The 20,730-nt window shown below is 45.1% G+C and overlaps 2 protein-coding genes across 12 annotated transcripts in view; one reads left to right on the top strand and one right to left on the bottom strand.

Annotated features, from left to right (window-relative positions):
- Positions 1-19,108, top strand: part of LOC147024620 (leucine-rich repeat-containing protein 2-like) — a 77,281-nt gene extending 58,173 nt beyond the window's left edge. The window contains exons 9-10 of one of the 2 annotated variants that reach the window (XM_085884691.1): positions 8,377-8,476; positions 18,570-19,108. In XM_085884691.1, coding sequence (XP_085740817.1) covers positions 8,377-8,399 — 23 coding nt within the window. In that variant the 3' untranslated portion in view covers positions 8,400-8,476; positions 18,570-19,108. The remainder of the gene's footprint in view (positions 1-8,376; positions 8,477-18,569) is intronic. The other variant, XM_085884690.1, reaches the window with a different exon arrangement.
- The window catches only part of TRMT13 (tRNA methyltransferase 13), a 45,802-nt gene continuing 42,654 nt past the window's right edge, over positions 17,583-20,730 (bottom strand). For all 10 annotated transcript variants that reach the window (XM_085884683.1, XM_085884685.1, XM_085884682.1 and 7 more), the window contains 2 exons: positions 19,780-20,033; positions 17,583-19,644 (listed from right to left, as the gene is read on the bottom strand). In XM_085884683.1, the coding sequence (XP_085740809.1) occupies positions 19,330-19,644; positions 19,780-20,033 (569 nt within the window). In that variant the 3' untranslated portion in view covers positions 17,583-19,329. The remainder of the gene's footprint in view (positions 19,645-19,779; positions 20,034-20,730) is intronic.

Here is a 20,730-nt window from a genome sequence, read left to right as displayed (position 1 = left end):
TGACTCGAGAGTCGAGATGTCGCGCACCTTATACAGGACCTACAAATGCATTTTGCACATGTTAGTGCAATCTCTGTGATCGTCTTAATTCCAGTGATTGTTTCGCGAAAGTTTTTAATAGTTTTAGCCGTACTTTCGAAAATGCCTGCAAGATGTATCGGAGCAGGATGCAGCAATACAAGGAAAGACGGTGTAAGCCTTCATGTATTCCCGAAAGATGATAATCGTCGGAGAATATGGACATCTAAAGTGAAGCTGACGAGGGGAAACTGGAAAGGCCCCAGCGACACGAGCGTCATTTGCAGCGCCCACTTCGAAGACAGTGACTTTGATCACGGGCTCTATTCATCGCTCTATTCATCCCTCGATTCATCCCTCTATTCATCCCTCTATTCATCCCAACCCCTCATTCCTCACACACAGAAACAAGAAATTCTGCTTCTGAGCCGTGTCTGCACAACAATCACGAGGCAATTATTTATCCCTTTACTACCTTGTCGTAGTCGTGTACAAATCCAATACATGTATGCATAACAAAGGGCTATACCATGTCCACAAAATATAAAATGTGACTGTTGAACCTTTCCATTAAAAAAGAAAATTACAGGGACATACAAGTAAAATACCAAAGATTAATATTGCATCACTTCAAGGCACAAGGAGATAATTTTAAAATCAAACAATGTGAAAAACCTGCACCCACATTTTGCAGCTTATTGAATTGTTAGTTGAAACCAGCCTGCTGGGATAGGTACGATTCCACATACATGCAAGCCAGGTATGGCTGCACTCGACATACATGGGTTTATTCTAAAGTGAAGGTACTGCTTCCATTGGCTTGCTATTCATTAACATTAAGCCAAAAGGCTGTAATAAAAGAACAGGGAAAAATATGTTGGCACAACTATGAAAGACAAATTTATCTGTCCTATTACACGGCCTCATAGCCTCGGGACTCTTACGCATTGACTTATACATTGTGTGCATGCTAATACAAGGTACTTGTCAACTCAAGAGTCTAGACTAGGCCGATAAATCCGTCGTCCATCCGACTAGGCCGATAAATCCGTCGTCCGTCCGACTAGGCCGATAAATCCGTCGTCCGTCCGACTAGTCCGATAAATCCGTCGTCCGTCCGACTAGGCCGATAAATCCGTCTTCCGTCCGACTAGTCCGATAAATCCGTCGTCCGTCCAACTAGGCCGATAAATCCGTCATCCGTCCAACTAGGCCGATAAATCCGTCGGCCGTCCAACTAGGCCGATAAATCCGTCGTCCGTCCAACTAGGCCGATAAATCCGTCATTCGTCCAACAAGGCCGATAAATCCGTCGTCCGTCCGACTAGGCCGATAAATCCGTCGTCCGTCCGACTAGTCCGATAAATCCGTCGTCCGTCCGACTAGGCCGATAAATCCGTCGTCCGTCCGACTAGTCCGATAAATCCGTCGTCCGTCCGACTAGGTCGATAAATCTGATGTGCTGTAGCTTTATTTTATTATTCTCTTTTCTTCATTGTTTTCTACTGGTGCTACATGACGACAGTAGGAATAAAATCAATAATAAAAACCAATGTCACCCCCAGGGTGACCAGTATTTGCCAAAATGTGAACATGAGTGACTTATTTAAGGTCATACGAAGGTGAACAGAGCTGCTATCCACCAGGAGCGACTCCTTGAGGAATATCTGCCTACGAGAGATTCCGATGAGAATTGTTCTACAGAGTAACCATGAAAAATATGCGTTTGCCTCATAACGTCACCAAATGACGTCATAATGTCTCAAGCTTGACATATCTAGAAAGCACTCATCGAGGTGTTCAATTTGAGGTACTACACGATATGGTTCCTAAAACTTGAAAATTTGACCTTGGGGTCAAATATGTTTGACCTCAGGCGCTAACCATGAAGGTCAAGGCCAATCGCCACCAAAAATTACTCAGCTGAGCGCCAGACCATGAACTATATTCCCATGAAGTTTGAAGACGATCCGATCAAAATTACTCAAAAAAGAAGGGTTTCGTCGACTCCCCTGATTTGCGACAAAGTGACCTTGACCTTTGACCTTGACCTTCAAAATTTTGTGCACTGAAAGGGACCTCTATAGGTCTCTGATATGCGAAGTTACAAAAATTTCCAATGATAACTGTGCTCTGCAGAATTTTTTTATACGTGATTACAGACAAACAAACAAACAAAAAAAAAACATACAAGCTGACTAACATATTGTTGTGGTTGAGGAAATTCACAAACCACCATTCAGGTCCCGTGAGATATCGCTGTAAGTACATGTGTAGTTAGCCCCAAACTCGTTGTTTAGAGGGAATAAATGTGATTCATTCGGGCTGCGACCCTTTAAGATAGCCGTTTTTCTGAATCTCTATTTTGAACCTTTTTTTTTTTTTTCTATTTTGAACCAACCTCAAAATATCTCTATTTTGAACCAACCACGTCTCAACCTCCATCACACAACAACCACCAACCGCAACGCCGCTTCACAACAACAACAACGCCAACAGCCACGACCTTTACCTTCACAACTCGCTCTCGCAACCATCGCATCACCGCCATTCCAAGCGTCACCGTGGCCAGGGACCGCCACTTTAGACCCTCCACCACCTTCACCTCTCCTCCTTCTACCGCCATTCCCACACCGCTTGTGGGCACCGAGCGTCAGGCTGTCCTGGCCTCGTACAGGGCGCGCGCTGAGCCGCGGGTACAAAGAGCAGCCTTTCCGAGGGGAAGTCAGATCAGGAATGATACACGCCCACTTCTGTTCCGTCCTATCAACAAGCGCGGGGCGATTTGGCCCCACCTCCAGGCGCGTCGGAGTAGAATCGATATATGCAAATTCGAGGATCAGGGGAGGTTCACGCCCACTTTTCCTCCGTCCAATGGGCGAGCGTGGCTCCGCCCCCGAGCTCATCCTGATCTGGAAATTTGCATATGGGTTCTCCTGCCGTACTATAAAGCGCCGAGCACGGGGCAAATTCAGTCAGTTTTGTTTTGGGTCGGAAGCAGTTGGAGGCAGTTTCTGTTTTGGGCTCGGGCGAGTAGGAGAGGTGTGGCGGCGGCGAAGTGTAGCAGCGGCAGTTTTGGGCTCGGGCGAGTTGGAGAGGTGTGGCGGCGGCGGAGTGTGGCAGCAGCAGTCACGACGGGTCTGGAGGAGAGTCGGAGTCTGTCGGGGTTCGGAGTCTGTCGGGGAGCTGCAGAGAGGGGAAGCCGGGAACGCGGTCGAGGTCGCAGTGGAGTCGCTCGTCGCGGGACCCAAGCAAGCCAGCTATCCTCATTCCCCAGAGCATCAACAATTCCCCCCTTTCCCCCCCCCCCGCGCTGAGATAGTGCGGAAAGGGGGCCCCGTTCCCACCCCATTCCAAGCAATGCCAACGAAACCCGCGGAGGAGCACGGAGTCGGGGCACCGCCGCGACATTTGCGGCTCATCACAAGACGGGTAGGCTCCGCCCGGTCTCGCGCCCACAGACCACGTCTGCCCCTTGTCATTGAGGGTGGCCCTTTTCTTTTGCTTTTGAGTATATGTGTTGGCGGCGCCGTCTGTAAAGTAAAACTGTGTAAGTGTTGCCGTGTGCTCGCGTAGTCGGTAGTAGATCTGCATTGTTGTGTTCCTTTTGTTACATTTGCTTTTGGTGCATAATTGTTGTAATTGTATATGTGTGCTTTCCGTTTGCCGCGGAATAAATGTGCATTATGTTGAACTGTTTTTCCCGTTTCGCTTCTTCTTTTCTTTAATTGAATCTCCATCTTACTTCACGTAGTGGGCTAAATACGCCCGATGATTAATCGGAACCGTCGAGGTTGACGATAACACCGCTCGGTTATCCCGATAGTACGGAACGGGTCGCTTAAAGTGGCCCGTGTCCGAAGTCGACCTGCGGCGAGGTGCGATCGCCCGGTCTACCCTCCGTGTGGGTACTTTGGTAGGTCGAATTTGGCGAACAACCCTATCCCACGCGGGGGGCCGATTGGCACGATCGTGGTGAGGCCGAAAGGCCCACCCGTGACTAGTTCCCGGCGTTAGTCCGAGAGGGTCATGACGGAATTGTCCGTCCGGTGGGCGACGTGCCGCGATTCGAGTTACGTGGCCGCTCGCACGCCGGCGGGCGCGAATTCGCAACAATATCTTGCAAAAACTTCGTTTTGGCAAGATAAAAATGCAACAGAACGTCAGATTTATCGGACTACTCGAGACAATTGTGTCACAAGGTGTGTTCTGCACACAAGTTTTCATCGTATCCGAACAGCGAGATTACTTCGTTTTATGCGCGGATAGATACGTCCGATGACATGCGCCGGCCTTGTTTGCGATTAATTCGCCGCAGAGCAACATGTCCGCTGCGCTGCGCTGTTCACGTCACCTCACTAAAATATTTCTGATATCGAGCAGTATGCAAGTCGAATTTACATTATTGAATTACGAATAGGATTTAGTCTAACCAGTTGTTATTGCCAAGTCTTCCTTCGATGTCCTCCCGATCATAATTAACTCCGGGAATTTCATCGCCATTTTTCTCTGCTTGTCCTGCTTCGTGCTCGAACTGCGAAGGCCGTACTTCATTTTCAGCTGCCTGAACCTCACCTCCCGCGACTATGTTATCCGACAATTCTTCATATGGTTCAGACCAAAATCCTTCATTTCTCTCACACTCACCGTCATTACCAGACAAATGAAAGTCCATGGCATCCATTATTCAAAACCAAATGTTTGATTTTTTTTAAAGCAGAAATGAACGAAGCGATTGAGTCGACCAATCAAATGTGCAAACGCACAGAAATCCAACAGAATCACGTAGACCACCAACCCGAGTAATTAACGTGCAGCCTTTAACATACGGTAGTTGACGTCATGTGGGTTACGCCCCTTTCAGGATAATTTTTAGGGGCGTTCCCGAAGGCGTTTGTTTATTACATTTTACAGAATGAGTATTGTGAAAAAATTGTCATATCTGAAATCATGATGAAAAACTCCTATAGGACATATATAAATGAAATTTCAGTACTTTTGCATGTCAGGGGACCTTTAAGTTTGCTCAACGAGTTGATATTAATTTTTGTTGCCATTTCATTTGTACCTGAAAGTTTGAAATGTCGCAGCCCAAGAAAATTTAACAAAGCATTTCTCTTCAAATGAAATTGGATATTTTGAAACGTTAAAGAGTTCTGGAATGGGCACAACAACATATTTAATGCAACCAAGAACACCGACGAATCTTGGAAGTACGTTACGTCTGCAAACCTCAACGGTGTGTGGAGGAAACTCTGGCCTGGTTGTGTTCCTCCTTCCCAAGGGAGGGTTGAAGAGGAGGAGATTCAAGATGTTATTAAAAACGTTGTTGAAATGCTGGGATTAGAGAAACTTGAGAAGGAGGATGTTAATGTTTACAAGCCAGGACTGTGCTATATATACTTTTATTAATTACAAGCAAATACAACCTGTTGCTTTGCTGTCGGTCATACTAAAGGAGGGAGGGAGAATAAGAGGTGGAACGAGGGAGAGAGGGGTAAGAGAGAGAGAGAGGGGTAAGAGAGAGAGAGAGAGAGAGGGGTAAGAGAGAGAGAGAGAGAGGGGTAAGAGAGAGAGAGAGAGGGGTAAGAGAGAGAGAGAGAGGGGTAAGAGAGAGAGAGAGGGTAAGAGAGAGAGAGAGGGGTAAGAGAGAGAGAGAGAGAGAGGGGTAAGAGAGAGAGAGAGAGAGAGGGGTAAGAGAGAGAGGGGTAAGAGAGAGAGGGAGAGGGAGAGGGAGAGGGAGAGGGAGAGGGAGAGGGAGAGGGAGAGGGAGAGGGAGAGGGAGAGGGAGGAGAGGGAGGAGAGGGAGGAGAGAGAGAGAGGGAGAGGAGAGAGAGAGAGAGAGAGAGAGAGAGAGAGAGAGAGAGAGAGAGAGAGAGAGAGAGAGAGAGAGAGAGAGAGAGAGAGAGAGAGAGAGAGAGAGAGAGAGAGAGAGAGAGAGAGAGAGAGAGAGAGAGAGAGAGAGAGAGAGAGAGAGAGAGAGAGAGAGAGAGAGAGAGAGAGAGAGAGAGAGAGAGAGAGAGAGAGAGAGAGAGAGAGAGAGAGAGAGAGAGAGAGAGAGAGAGAGAGAGAGAGAGAGAGAGAGAGAGAGAGAGAGAGAGAGAGAGAGAGAGAGAGAGAGAGAGAGAGAGAGAGAGAGAGAGAGAGAGAGAGAGAGAGAGAGAGAGAGAGCAGGGAGAGTGAAGAGGTGGAGAGGAAAGGAGAGAGAAGGGAGGAGTGAGGGGGAGCAAGGACGGGTGGGGGTAGGGAAGACAGTGTGAAGTGAGAGGAAGGGAAGGCAGACGTGTGGTGGAGTGTTAATTATGATTCATACTGTTTCATCAAAATAATTTTGCGTAGAATAACAGTGAAGATAGAAACAAAATAATGTCTGAAATCCATTTCCTACCGCTCATACTATAAACATGGCCTGGAGACAAATTCAGGTCCAGAAACAAACTCCCTTCCAGACATAAATACGGCCCGGGCACGTCCAGAGCCAAGCTGTCCAGAGATAAACACCACCCAAACGCATCCAGAGCCAAACCCCTCCGGGATGTGTCTAAAGACAAACATCGCCCGAACCCATCTGGAGCTGAACCCCGCCTGGATGCATCTGGAGACAAACACTGCCCGAATGCGTCTGGAGACAAACACTGCCTGGACGCGTCCGGAGAAAAACACCACCCAGACGCATCAGGAGACAAACACCACCCCGACGCATCAGGAGACAAACACCACCCCGACGCGTCAGGAGACAAACACCACCCTGACACGTCTGAAGACAAACCTTGCACGGACACGTCCGGAGACAAACACCATCCACACATAACCACCGTCCGGATATGTCCAGAGACAGAGACAGAAAGAGAGAGAAAGGAGGGGAGACTGAAAGAGGAGATGCAGGAGGAGGGTACTGCACTGTATTGGCAGGGGTAGAGAAAGGATGGGACAGAGAGAGAACGAGAGAAAGAGAAAAATAAAGAGCGAGAGAGAGCGAGAGCGAGAGAGAAAGAGAGAGCGAGAGCGAGAGCGAGAGCGAGAGCGAGAGCGAGAGCGAGAGCGAGAGCGAGAGCGAGAGAGAGAGAGGTAGTGGAGTTAGCAAAAAGAATATGTTGTGCTTTATGAGCGCACATGCACACACATATGCATGCACGCGCACACGCGCGCACACATATGCATGCACGAGCGCACACGCACACACATATGCATGCACGCGCACACGCGCGCACACATATGCATGCACGCGCACACGCGCGCACACATATGCATACACGCGCACACATATGCATGCACGCGCACACGAGCGCACACATATGCATGCACGTGCGCGCGCACACACACACACACACACACACACACACACACACACACACACACACACACACACACACACACACACACACACACACACACACACACACACATTTGGCCAACATCGGCAATTTTTGGGGAATCGGCAGGTTGGAGTTGGTGTGATCAGTGATTACTAACCCCTGTACTTACTTATACATACATAAGTATACATACATGCAAGTATACAGTACTTACTGTATACAACAGAAACTTTGAGTGGCGTTCACCGAAAAACAACGTTGCATTTATGTAGGTGTTTCAGGGAGATGTTCACAAACATTATTCTTTGTAAACATCTGCGTGTGACGGGTGGAAAAAAAATTTGGCTTGGTAATTTAGAAAATACATCAATATGGCAAACAGCTCAAAATTCGGGTGTTATTTTACAATTCGCTCAGAGTGGTGGAGCATGAACCACTCGCTCATGGTGACGGAGCACGAACCACTCGCTCAGGGAGACGGAGCAGAAACCACTCGCTCATGGTGACGGAGCATGAACCATGGTGTGTGTGTGTGTGCGTGTGTGTGTTGACCTTGGCACCGAGGGAGAAATTGTGGTCGTCTTGTGCAGTTTTGTGTTCGGGATTCGTGTTTGCCATGTGTTGTAAAATAATTTTTTTAAAATAATTTCTTAAGGAATAGTTCATCATATATTGCCACCATTTTGTCGCACAAATGATCGGGTTTCTTTTGGATACCTGGAGGGCTAAATTTATAATAATCCTACTAATAAGATACTGCTGGATCACAGACCAGCCACAATTGCTCAATGCTCGCTTGTAAAAAAAAAGTGACAATTTGGCTATGTTTGAGGTCTTGGCTTCAGTGTGCGACAGTAACCACCTCTGGTGTAGTCGCATCTTATCAGGTTTCCATCCACAAGACTATGCTTTTCCGTCCACAAGACTATGGTAAGCAAGTTGCTACCCATAGCGGTGAGCATACTTCGATCAACGCTGTGTTTATTCCATCCATTATGTGGGGGAGAGTTGACTTGTTTGGTATTCCTATTTGAACCCATAGATGATGATGCTGAGATCTCTTGATGAAATCCCATACACCATGTTGGCTTTTCAATTACTGTCGACTCATGCAGGCAATGGAAAAGGCTGGTTTCCACGAGGCGAGTTCAAATTTCCCCAGAATTTTCGTTTGCTTTTGCTGCTCAGCTTGTATCTTTATGACAAAAAACAATATTTGCATTCATTTTAAAGGTATTGTTAATTTTTGGACAAAACCCTGTCCCATCAGAGCTTGTCCTGCAAAAATCACCTTGTCCTGCATGCATAAGCAGGATTGAATCCTAGCTTCTGATGCAAAATCAAAACTTTGTCCCTCATACGTAAGCTTTCATTGTGTACTTCTTTTGGAATTATGCATAGCCATTGAAGAATGCCATTCTCCATGGCCTCATTCATCAAAAAAACCTCTTGCTCTCAACGAGCTCTTTATATTGGATGTCCAAGACCAGAACGATCACCATATGTGCAGGAAATTGTCTGTAAATTTCAATAGATTTGATGGTTTTATTGACTAGAAATTTCAGACTCATTCATGTTCCACTCTATTATCCCATTTGCCATTTTGAGCACATAAATTAAAGCAGGAAACATGTGATTATGGGTAATGATTGCGTACACTACAAAGACAAGTTGCATTAACAAAACTGATTCATCAACAAAGACTTACCTCAGTGTTGTAGAGATGTTACTGCAAACATTTAAATGAAAACCAAGAGCACCTCGTGTATTTGTACTGTGTGAATTATTTTACTTCCTCCTTGGGGCGTTTAAGAAAACAATCTGTTTGTTGAAGACCCATCTGATTTTGAAATGTTGAAATTATACTGCAATATGTCATTGCCAGAATGATACTGTCAGTGAAATTTGATTAAATGGTCCTTTTAGCCTGAGAGATGAGATAAAAAAAAGCAACTACAAATGCCGCTTTATAACTGCTGGCAGTGATGACCATGACCGGGTACCAAGACATCGGGCTTTGATACCACATGGGATCGACGAGTTCCGGACCAAGTAACACGCCACATTCAATGTATTTATTACGTAAATAGTCGGTATCAATTGAATTGGTGTTTAAATAACCTGAACACGAAGTAATAAATGTTGACACCATGGGTGCAGAGGGTAAACCAGGACTTCCCCTGAATCTAAAGAGACCCCACACGTTTGTCGACAATGCGGGATTAACAAGTAATGGACCGGGGAACAGGCCACATTCCATGTATTTATTATGAACACAGTTTTTTTTTTTTTTTTTTTGTATACCTTGGTCGAGGCTCGTATGAGAGCAAACACACAATCATAGCAAGGAGGCATGAGACAAGAGGGGCGGGAGTGGACGGGACAAAACAGTGGGGAACAGACACATTAGGTGAACTGTGGAAGGGAGAGGGATGGGGATGGGACGGGGAACATGGCGAAGAGAAGATGGACATTTCAGGGACTTTCAGGAAGGAAAGCAGGAGAAATGATGGAAGTGGGCTTGGGTGGATTATCGGGGGTAGAAAAGATCGAGGATTTGGATGGGGGAAGATAAGAGGTGGTGGTGAACAGCTGTTTTGAAAGCCTGGAGGGAAGAATGGGAAAGAATAGAGTGAGGAAGTTTATTCCAAAGGCGGGAAAAAAGAGGAATGAAAGAGTGAAGATGAGCAGTGATTCGTGATTTTGGTAGTTTTACCAGAAGGGGGTTGTTGGCGGACCTTGAGCGCCCTGTGGAAATGTGGTGGGGACAAATCGCAGAGAGAGCAGGGGGGCAAGGCTGGAGAGGAGTCGGTAGAAGACAGAAAGACCACCGACCAACCTGCGGTGATTGAGTGAGAGGCCCAAAGACTCAGCTTCATTGCGGGAGATGCCGATGATCTTAAATGCCCTGGTTTCGACAGCGTTAAGCCGAGAAAGGTGGGAGGCAGGAGCACCAGCCCAGAGGGGAGAGCAGTACTCCATCAGGCTACGGACAAAAGCTTTGTAAGTGGTCAGGAGCTCAAGAGGGCCGAGGAAGGACTTAGCACGACGGAGGATTCCCAGTCGGCGACTGGCTTTTGAGGCGAGGTTGGAAATGTGACTTTCCCAGGAAAGGTCATGGCAGATAGTGAGGCCTAGAAGCTTGAAAGAAAAGACTTCTTCCAGAGGATTGTTGAGAAAGTGGATGGGGGGGTTTTCTAAACGGTCCTTTCGAAGAGACATAGTGAGAGTGTGAGATTTGTCTGGATTGAAAGACATGTTCCACGTGTTGGACCAGTTTGTGATTTTATTCAGATCTGCAGTGAGCGAAGAAGCTGCTGCTTGCCGGTCTGAGGGATGACAGATGGTACAGCAGAGGGTGGAGTCGTCGGCAAAGAGAAATAGAGGATTTTCCAGATAGTCCGAGAGATCATTGATGAAAACCAGAAAAAGAACAGGGCCCAGAACGCTACCTTGAGGAACTCCAGCCTGCACAGGAAGAGGGGATGAAAGAACTCCATTTAGGGCCACACGTTGACTGCGACAGGAGAGGAAGTCTGCGAGCCATGAGTGGAGATGGCCTTGAATACCATGGGAAGAGAGTTTGGTGAGTAGGGCAGGGTGCCAGACTGTGTCAAAAGCACGTGATATGTCCAGGGATACGGCTCGGATTTCCTGTCTGGCATTGAGGACCTCCATCCATTGATGGGAGAGCAGAAGCAGCATATCCAGGGTAGAGTGACCTGGTCTGAAACCAAATTGATGATTGGAAATCAAGCCATTGGAGAAGAGGAAGGATTTAATGTCTGAAGCGATGATGGATTCCATCACCTTGCTGATGATTGGGAGAAGGCTGATTGGTCTGTAGTTGCAGGGATCTGTTTTTGCACCTTTTTTATGCATGGCAGTGATGTTAGCAGATTTCCAAGCAGAAGGCAGATGACCTTGGGCAAATGAGAGGGTGAATAGAACAGAGAGAGGGTGAGCAAGAGCAGAAGAGCAGGCTTTGAGGACACGTGGGCTGATGCCGTCTGGACCGGTTGCAGAATCTGACTCGAGGTTTGAAAGCAAGCTCTCCACCTTGTCAGGAGAAAAGGATACAGAGTCCAGGGACAGTTGGGTGCGACTGGGTAAAGTGGGTAGAGATAGTGATGGGTTTAGGACACAAGATTTAGCTGCAAACACCGAGTTTAGACATTCAGCTTTATCACGTGTGGAATCAGAAGTGCGGCCATTTGAGGTAAGGGAGGGGATGGAGGGGGAACATACACCAGAAACAGATTTGATTAAACGCCACCAGGATTTTGAGGAGGGAGAGAGGTTTGAGAGTTCAGACTTGAGATGAGAAAGATGTTGTTTTCTGGCTCTCCTGAGGGTAGATACACACTTGTTCCGAGCTTTGTGGAAAGAACTGAGATTGCCCTCAGTTGGGTTTGCTTTCCATGAGGCAAAGGCAAGTTGTTTCAGGACAACTGCCTCGCCACAAGCTTCAGTAAACCAAGGGCGGGAGGAAGGGTAAGACAACTGAACACGAGAGGGGATAAATCTGTGCATGAGGGAGAGCAAGTTTCTTTGAAAGAATTCCCAGGATGAGTTGATGTTTGAGAAAGTAGTGATAGGAGACCAGTCTGTAAGTTTGATGGCTGCTCGGAGACCCTGCCAGTCGGCTTGAGTGAAATGCCAGACTCGACGGCGGTGAGGTGGTTCTCTGATAACAGCCAGAGAGATGTCCACTTTAACAAGGACGTGGTCAGAAGAACCAATTGGAGCGAAGGAAGAGCAGCAGATATTGTCAGGGAAATTTGTCAAAACCAGATCCAGAAGAGATGGAGTACCATTGGTTGAGATCCGGGTCGGGAAGTTGACCAATTGAGTCAGTCCCAATGAGTCGCAGAAAGCTTTTGCTGAGGTGCCATGGCAGGTGAGAGAGGTACCCACACCTAGCCAACTGGCGTGATGACAATTGAAGTCACCACATAAGAGGAAGAGAGAGTTTGGATGAGAAGATAGAAGATGGTCCATGTTTTCGGATAGTGAGGTGTAGATGGAGTCGTCACTGTTCGGTGGACGGTACAGTACACATATAAACATGAGGTGGGAGTGGAGGGGAAGCCGAAGCCAGAGGTATTCCTGGGCGTGTGCGGGAGTGAGAGCAGTGCATGGAGAGTGAGGAATAGAGTCTTTGATGAAGAGAGCAACACCTCCACCAGGACGAGGCTCAGGTCTGTCATACCGTAAGAGGGAGTAGCCAGGGAGAGATACTTGGGGGTCAGACACGTCTTGGGAGAGGAAAGTTTCTGTTAGGCAGATAATGTCTGGTTTGTCAGTGGCAACCTGTATGGAAAGATCTGAAAGGTTTGAGCGAAGGCCCCGGATATTTGAGGTCCACACTTTTAATGAAGAGGAAGGGAAGGAGGCTTTGGGTGCAGGAGGTGGAGGGGGAGGGGGAGGGTAGGACAAGGGACGAGGGGGGCAGGTAAGGAGGGTTGCTGAAGGAGTGTGGGGTATTGCAGAATAGCGAGGGGAGGGGCCGAATGAGGAGGAGAAAAGGCTCTGTGGTGCTGGGGGAGAGGGGGACAAGAGACAAGGAAGAAGGCAGTTGAGGATTTGAGGAGGTGGAGTGAAGAGATGGAGGTGAGAGGGCAGTGGAGGGAGGCAGGTTGGTGGATGAGAGAGGGGGCAACTTTGAGAAGGAAGAGTGAGGGGGATGAAAGGTGGGAGAAAGGTGAGGGGGAATTTTTGAGAGAGGTGAGAGGGAGGCTTGGAGGGAGAAGAGTGGGATGGTTGCTTTGAGAGTGAGAGTGAGGGGTGAGGGGGGTGAGTTGGCACTGAAGTTGGAAAAAAAGAATGGTTGATGGAAAGTGAGCATCCATGGCAAACTGTGGTTTTTAAAAGTTTTAGGTCAGAGATGCGATTTAACACAATTCTTGATGGATGCAATGAAGGCGAATTCAGAGCATGGAGAGAAGAAGCGCTGTCATAGTTGGATTTTTTAGGCAAGGAATGAAGGAGAGGTCGAAATGAGAGCAGTCTGTTAAAATAGCAGAAGAGTAGTGCATTGTGAAACAGCAAAGAGTACCACATGTGTGAGAGAGGAAGATGAAGCATTATAAGATCGTTTTTGTTGTTAAAAATAATGTATGAGAGAGTTCAACAGATTAGGTCATGGAAGTGTAAAAAAAAAAAAAAAAAAAAAAAAAAAAAAAAAAATCGAGGAAGAAGACGAGGAGGTAGTTAAGAGGAAGAAGAATCGGGAGAAGGTGAGCGTGTTGTTGTTGTTGTTGTTGTTGGGTATATATATATATATATATTTGTTAATATTAATGTATGAGAGAGTTCAACAGATTAGGTCATGGAAGTGTAAAAAAAAAAAATCGAGGAAGAAGACGAGGAGGAAATACGAGGAAGAAGAAGCAAAATCAGGAGAAGGTGAGCGTGTTGTTGTTGTTGTTGTTGTAGGGTATTTATTTATTTATTTTTTTTTGAGATAAGAAAGATTAGTTGGGAGAATGGGGGATGTTTGGAAAGTGGGGAGGATCAAAATTGAAGGTAATGGGGAGGATATAAATTGAAGGTAATCGGGAGAAAAAACAAACAAAAAAAAAAACGATCGAACACCGAGTGGAACCGGTAGGCCTCAAGTCTAGGCCTAGGCCTCAAGCACAGGTAAGAACGTCGACAAAAATACTCACAAAATAGCACGATTTTTGAAACAAAACCGAACTAGCAACACACAGTAACATGTAGGTGAGAAAATTAAACAGTTAAAACGGGACAAATAACAACCGGAAACTTAGCTTTGAGAACGTCAGCGGGGAGCCCCAAAGGAGACCTCTTGCTGCTCCAAAACCGGAACCGGAAGTCGGTTGACCGTTTTTCCTGGGGCCATCATTGGTATCAAATGAATTACTACTCCTTTACCCTCAAACGCATGCAGGTGCAGCCAAGTGAGCCTTATTCCAAATGTTCTCAGATTCAAATAATTAAATAATTTTGTCTGCCAGACCTTGTGTAGGATTTGGTTGAAATTTGATACATACATTCACCATGCCTACTAGATCATAATTGTGAAGTTTCACATTGATTGATGTTGCGGTTCCAAAGTAAACATCATTTAATATTTTCCTTCAATCCAATATGGCTGCCAAACCATGTGACCTACTTGAAAAAGAGTGGGGAACCTTTTGTTCATCATGGATAGATGGTCATGCCTGCAAAGTTTTGCCTCAATCTGTTGAGCCATTCTACAAGAGAAGACTTTTGAAATTTTTACTTTTCAACCCAATATGGCTGCCAAACCATGTGACCTATTACATCATAAATTTATACTGTCTGTAATTGGGTAGGTGATCACGCTTGTGAAGTTTCGTGCTAATCGGATAAGGTGCATTTTTATATCTAAGATGGCCACCAAACCACGTGACTTGTGATGTCATAATTTTACCCTACATGCAGCAATGTCGTTAGATGATACTTGCAAAGTTTTGCTTCGATAGGATAAGTGGTTCCAGAGAAAACATTATTTAATATCTTTCTTCAATCCAAGATGGCTAACAAACCATGTGACCCATCAATTATTCATTAACAAACTTGTATCCACTGGTCTTGTGGAACATGCGACCTATGTCAAAAAGGCAGAACTTTTTGTTCATCATGGAAAGGCGGTCAGTCATACCTGCAAAGTTTCGCCTCAATCTGTTCAGCCGTTTCGGAGAAAAAGGTTTGTTTTTTTTGATTCAAAAAACCCCAAAAACAATATCACTGCCGAACCACGTGGCCTATGACATCATAATATATTTTTTCTTCCGTGACTTGTGTTGATGATGCTCAAAATTTTTCAAATTTTTTGGATGCAGCGTTCTACGTGTCAAATTTTCATCGGGATACCACTTCACCAATGACATCAGGAAAAAAAATCACACTCCTTCCCCATGGCGAGATCTTGCAATGTGCCAAGTTTCAATTTTTTCCATGGTGTGGTTTTGGAGATACAGAGGTCCAATTTTTTTGGTTTTTCAAAGATGGTGCCCATATGACGTGACCTATGATATCATAATTATCAATTTTAAATTCTAAGAAAGACATAGTAGTGAAAATTTCATGTCAATTGGACTAACGGTTACTGAGAAAATGAATTTAAAAGCAACAAAAACCTGAAAGTTGCCGACAGAATAATAATAATAATAATGATAACTAGAACTACGTTGTCGATGGCACACCATCGCATATTCCCGCGCGCACTGCTTTGGCCCATTAACGCGAGTTTTTTTTAATCAACCCCCATAACCCCCACCCCCTCTGGCCCAGCCCCTAGGAGTCATATCAAAAATCCGACAGAGTTGTGCACTTCCCCATACATATATTTACTATGTCCCAAAGTTTCAAGTTCCTATCTCAAACGGTGTAGGAGGAGCTATTTTGACCCCCTATCCGCTAAGCACCCCCTACCCCCCCAAGCACCCTCTGATCATGTGTTTAAAAAAATATGTTGTGAAATGTAGAACTCATGAATATGTTTGATTTAAAATACTATGACAATTTTTTTTTTAATCGACCCCCATGACCCCAACCCCTCTGGCCTGGCCCCTCGAGGTCATATCAAAAATCCGAAAATGTTGTGCACTCCCCATACATATATCTACTATGTCCCAAAGTTTCAAGTTCCTATTTCAAACGGTGTAGGAGGAGTTACAGGGAAAGACGGACATACGGATGGACGGACGGACGGACGGACCGACGGCAGAGACAATCACAATATTCCCGCTTTTCTTCGAAAGCGCGGGAATAATTATAATAATAATCCTATATATTATTTCTGTTAACGTTTGTGCGTAATTTGACGTTTCTCCTCCGAAACTGCCGGACGGATTGTCGCCACTTTCGACATGCGGGTGGTCTGTGGTCTAATGAACAGCATGGGCTATGTGAGATCGTGCCAGACGGACAGGTTTGGGAATTTTTGGCGATTTTCTAATTTTGCATTCGTTTGCGTGGCGACGTGTGACGTCACCACTGAGAGGCGTAATGACATCATGACATCGGTCATTCGCTGATGTCATTACGTCTGTCGTCGACAGACCGTCACCGCTGAGAGGCGTAATGCCACTCCGAGAAAACAGCGTCTACAATGTAAAACCCTCTTCTGCACATGCTGACTACCTCAGAAGGTGAATTTGACACAAAGAATGCAACAAAAAACATTGTATATGAAGAAATTTTATAAATCACATTGTGAACACTGGATATATTGACGTCCTAACGAACCCTCACTTTCAAAATTTCGCGCGGAGCGTGGGTTTGGCTTGCAATAATAATAAACAGAAGAAAAACAATAGGTTACCCAGCCTGAAAGACTTGGTATCCTAATAATGGATGGTGCTCAAGGTCTGATCGGTTGGCGGAGAGGTAGTGTACTTACCTCTGAGCTTCGTCTGGGCTTGATTCCTGACCTGACTGAACTTCTGGGTCGGTGCTGCACAGGCAGGGTGCTGCATCATAAAGTGTGTCTTACCTCGGATGGACATTAAGCTCAGAGTCCTTTCTGCTTGCATTTCCTGGTGGATATCAAGGATACTACGGTGTCATTCACAAAGTAGGCGAGTTGTGCCCATCATCACAGCCAATTTCCAAGTAATTGCCGACTTCAGTCGAATGTTATGAGTGGTCAGCATTTCTGTGAAAGGCTGACCTCACATAAGTACGAGAACAATTAGGGCCATTAAAGTAGTATTAGACGGATGGTGCTGAGACGACTAACATTGAGAAAATGGTTCAATTTGAGGAGTAAAAGAACATTTCTGAACATCAAGACGTGCCCTTGGTGAGAACAACTTCATGGTGTGACCTCATACGTAAAGTTGTCGGTTGAAACAAAGAAATGTTGTCAAATTGATAAACAATTAAAAAAATCTGGATCATGTTCCACGTTAATCTCGACTCCTAATGTTACAAGCTATAACAATTTAAACCTTATTAGATGTTCCTTGTCATTGAGACAAAGGATCATCATAATCACACTCTGTTGCACATCTTCCAATTACCTGTGTTTTGCCATGTAATGATTCCATAATGGGCAAGCAAATAATTTAAGATACAGGCATGCTAAGTATTTTTACAAAAGTAGAGAAATGTTGGCATTTAAGCTCCTAAAACTGTACCGATCATCTTTTCGCTTTCCTGATACATGAATATACATGTTGATCAAACCAGAGATTGGATGCAAACATTACTGCGATATCCTTGACATGCTCTAATGGAACAAAGGTCACGTTATCATCATCGAGGCTCAGTCTTTATTCAACTTGTTGAAACCGCTTTCTAATATGCATAACTTTACACTTTTCAAAGTTCAATTAAAGGGGTCACAAGTCAGACCAGATTTGTTTACAATCGGTGTTCTTGGAGATACCTGCTACCAATCCTCTGGTTTCGCAATACAAGCTGAACAGTTAATGATGTCCACAAACAAGTCAGTCATAGGTGAATGTTGTCACAGACAAGTTGTCAATATAAATAAGCAACAAAACAGAGACAATTACACGAGCTTGTGATGCACAACATTGGTCTATGACATATCCTTCAACTCCAATCCAGTTGGCAATCCTGAAAAAATTCAGCCAACTAGTCTGCTCCATGACCTGCGTCACCAACTAACTAGAATGGTACTCGGTAGAGCACAAGCCCCCACCAGGCTGAACAGTTTGTTTTATATCCCACTGATAGGCCGGATCTGGATCCGGACCTGAACCAACATCTAATCGGTTTTTGTCATCTAACCAACTGATTCACCTCGTTTTGTCATAACTCGTTCACAACTTTTTGAGATATCGTGCTATGTATTGTTTTTAGCCCCATCACTCAATGTTGAAGAATCACTGAAATTATCGGATCCAGATCTTCACCAAAATTGAATCAACTCTTCCTTGTCCAACCTGTCCACCAAGGTTTGTCCGAATCCGACCAAAACTAGAGATATTGCGGTGTGTAATCGCTTTTATCCCCATCACTCAAATGGTGAAGAATCACAATCACAATTCGTCTGAAGCGTCCACAACCTTTTGAGATATCCTGTTCACAGACAAGACAGACAGGGGTGAAAACATAACCTCCATGCACCTGCGGTGGTGGAGGTAATAAAACTGCTACCCCTTTGCGGCAGGAAAAATGCGAATTTTCTGAGTGATATTTCCAACCTATTCATGACTATAATGTATACACTTTAGGAGGAAAACAAATGGCGTTGTGCGTGTTTGGCAGATTCGGCTCCAATCTGCACTGCTGTGGTCTCCCTCGACCTCACTCTTGAGCAGCAATGAAGTTGCTCAGCGTTTATACAATTTGACAAGAATGCCTCTTCATCTGCCAGGAAGCATCTCGACTTGTGGAATATGTTCACTTCCGAATTGATTGGGTGGGCAACCACGGGTCGCTTTACTTAAGGTTTTTTGACAGGTGGATTATACAGTAGAGTGAAGTGATGCTGAATAAAGCTTTGCTTAAAGTTTTTTTTACAGGTGGATTATATAGTGAAGTAATCCTGAATAAAGGAAACACCACTCACGTACAGAGGAATGCTGTGTTCGGCACAAGGAAATGTACATTTTTGTACATTTGCATTTTTTTTTCTTGACAGATTTCGCATAAAGGCACTTTACGACAGAGGAAAATGCCTCCAGTATTGTCCATTTCTATTGTTTTTTTTAATTGTTGTTAAATGATATAACACTTGATATAACAGATTTAATAAAATAGATGAAAGCTTCAGCAATGAATAAATACATCTGAAAAAAAAAAGCTTTTCATTTGTGGTGATGAATTGGAATGAGTTGGTGAATTGTAATGACTGGCCAAGTCTCGATGAATGGGATTTGCAACATGATCTTTGATATTTGGTTTCATTCTTCGAACAACATGACATGACAGTCCATTTCAGAATTTTGTGTTATAACGACAAGGAAACTTTTTAAAATGCTAAGCTATGGATATTTGTATTGGAGTCACCTGCATCAAGGGTCAGTTAACAATAAACCTTCCGGGGCAATGCTGTGAGCAGAATGTTTTCCAGAGAAACTGTCGGATCCGTATACACCTTCAGCGTTGCCTCAAAGCCACGCTTCCGCAGAAAGTCCACTCGGCCCGCATCCAACATGCGTTTGCACTGTTGGCCAAGAGCCACTCGAGTGTTGACATCAAGATCGAGTTGACTTTCAAAAGGACAGGTGGTCTCCCCAACTGGGTCATGGCCTTCTGTCCCGTTCCGCCCTCTTCCCCAGCCACAAGTGGCCCAACTGCTTAAGCGGCACAGGCGAGAAAAGTCTTTGCACCCGAGACCCTGTCAGACAAAATGAAGGGGGTTGGCGTGCCAGAGAGTAAGGGAAACAAACAACCCCCCAAAAAAAAAAATGCAATAACTTGACTGGTACTAAAACCAGTTAAGGTGAGCTTACAACTGAAGAAATCCTCTTACCCGTGCTCGGAAGAACTCCTTTCCTACATAATCTTTCCAGCGGCATCGGTGATGACAGCACAGGGCAATGACCAACCCAGCTACACTGGATCCCTTCCTGCTCCAATCTTGGCTTTCGCTTCTTAGAACCTGACTCCCAACTCCTGCCGTCCAAGTGTCCTGGTCCTCTGCTCTTGGAACCTCAATGCCCGAATCCGACTGTACATGGTTAGTTAGGTTGGGAAGTTGCTCAGCCAGGCAGCGCAAAGCAAAGTCTGAGTAAAATTGGAAAAAAAAATTATTTAAAACATCATCAAGCACAACAAGATCATTGCCAAAGACTGTAGAGTTTTAGATATTTTTCAAATTGGATATGGGGCAAAATAAAATTATTTTCTCATCGTATTTGCAAGGAAGCACAATGCTGATTACTTCGTGGGTGTGCAAAGCACCAATTTCCATTCAAACAACCAAACTTTGTCAAATCTCCATCTGTCATCCCATCCACCTGACCATCACACCTCACCTGCAATCAATGGTTCCATAATAACAGACTGCATTCGTCTTAAAAAGACAGACATTCGCTTAACTTCATGTTGGAAGTGGTACAAACTACTGACAAGGACATAAAAATATTGGACAAACTGAAATAGAAAACTGGGTTCAAACCAATATATTTCTGCATTGAGGTAGAAACGAATAGTGACTGTCGAACACCCACTTGTTCTATGCATCCTTCTTTGACTCCGATGCCCACCCTATCCGATTATCTACATTCTTCACAGCCCTTTTTCCCCTTACTAGCTTCCCCTTTCTTTTCATCTCTAAACACAATTTATTTTTGTGTTTTACTCTCGTCGTGTAATTATACATTGAGCGCAGCAAAAGACAAAAACATATTAACTTCTTTATCTCACGTGAGATAGCATAACCAGGAATCACGTGCCACACATTGACATTCGTGGCATGCTT

Source organism: Eptatretus burgeri, chromosome 6, assembly GCF_056783735.1.
Source record: "Eptatretus burgeri isolate ZD-2024b chromosome 6, Ebu_testis_v1, whole genome shotgun sequence".
In the NCBI taxonomy this organism is placed as follows: Eukaryota; Metazoa; Chordata; class Myxini; order Myxiniformes; family Myxinidae; genus Eptatretus; species Eptatretus burgeri.
This window is presented reverse-complemented; position numbering and strand designations above follow the sequence as displayed.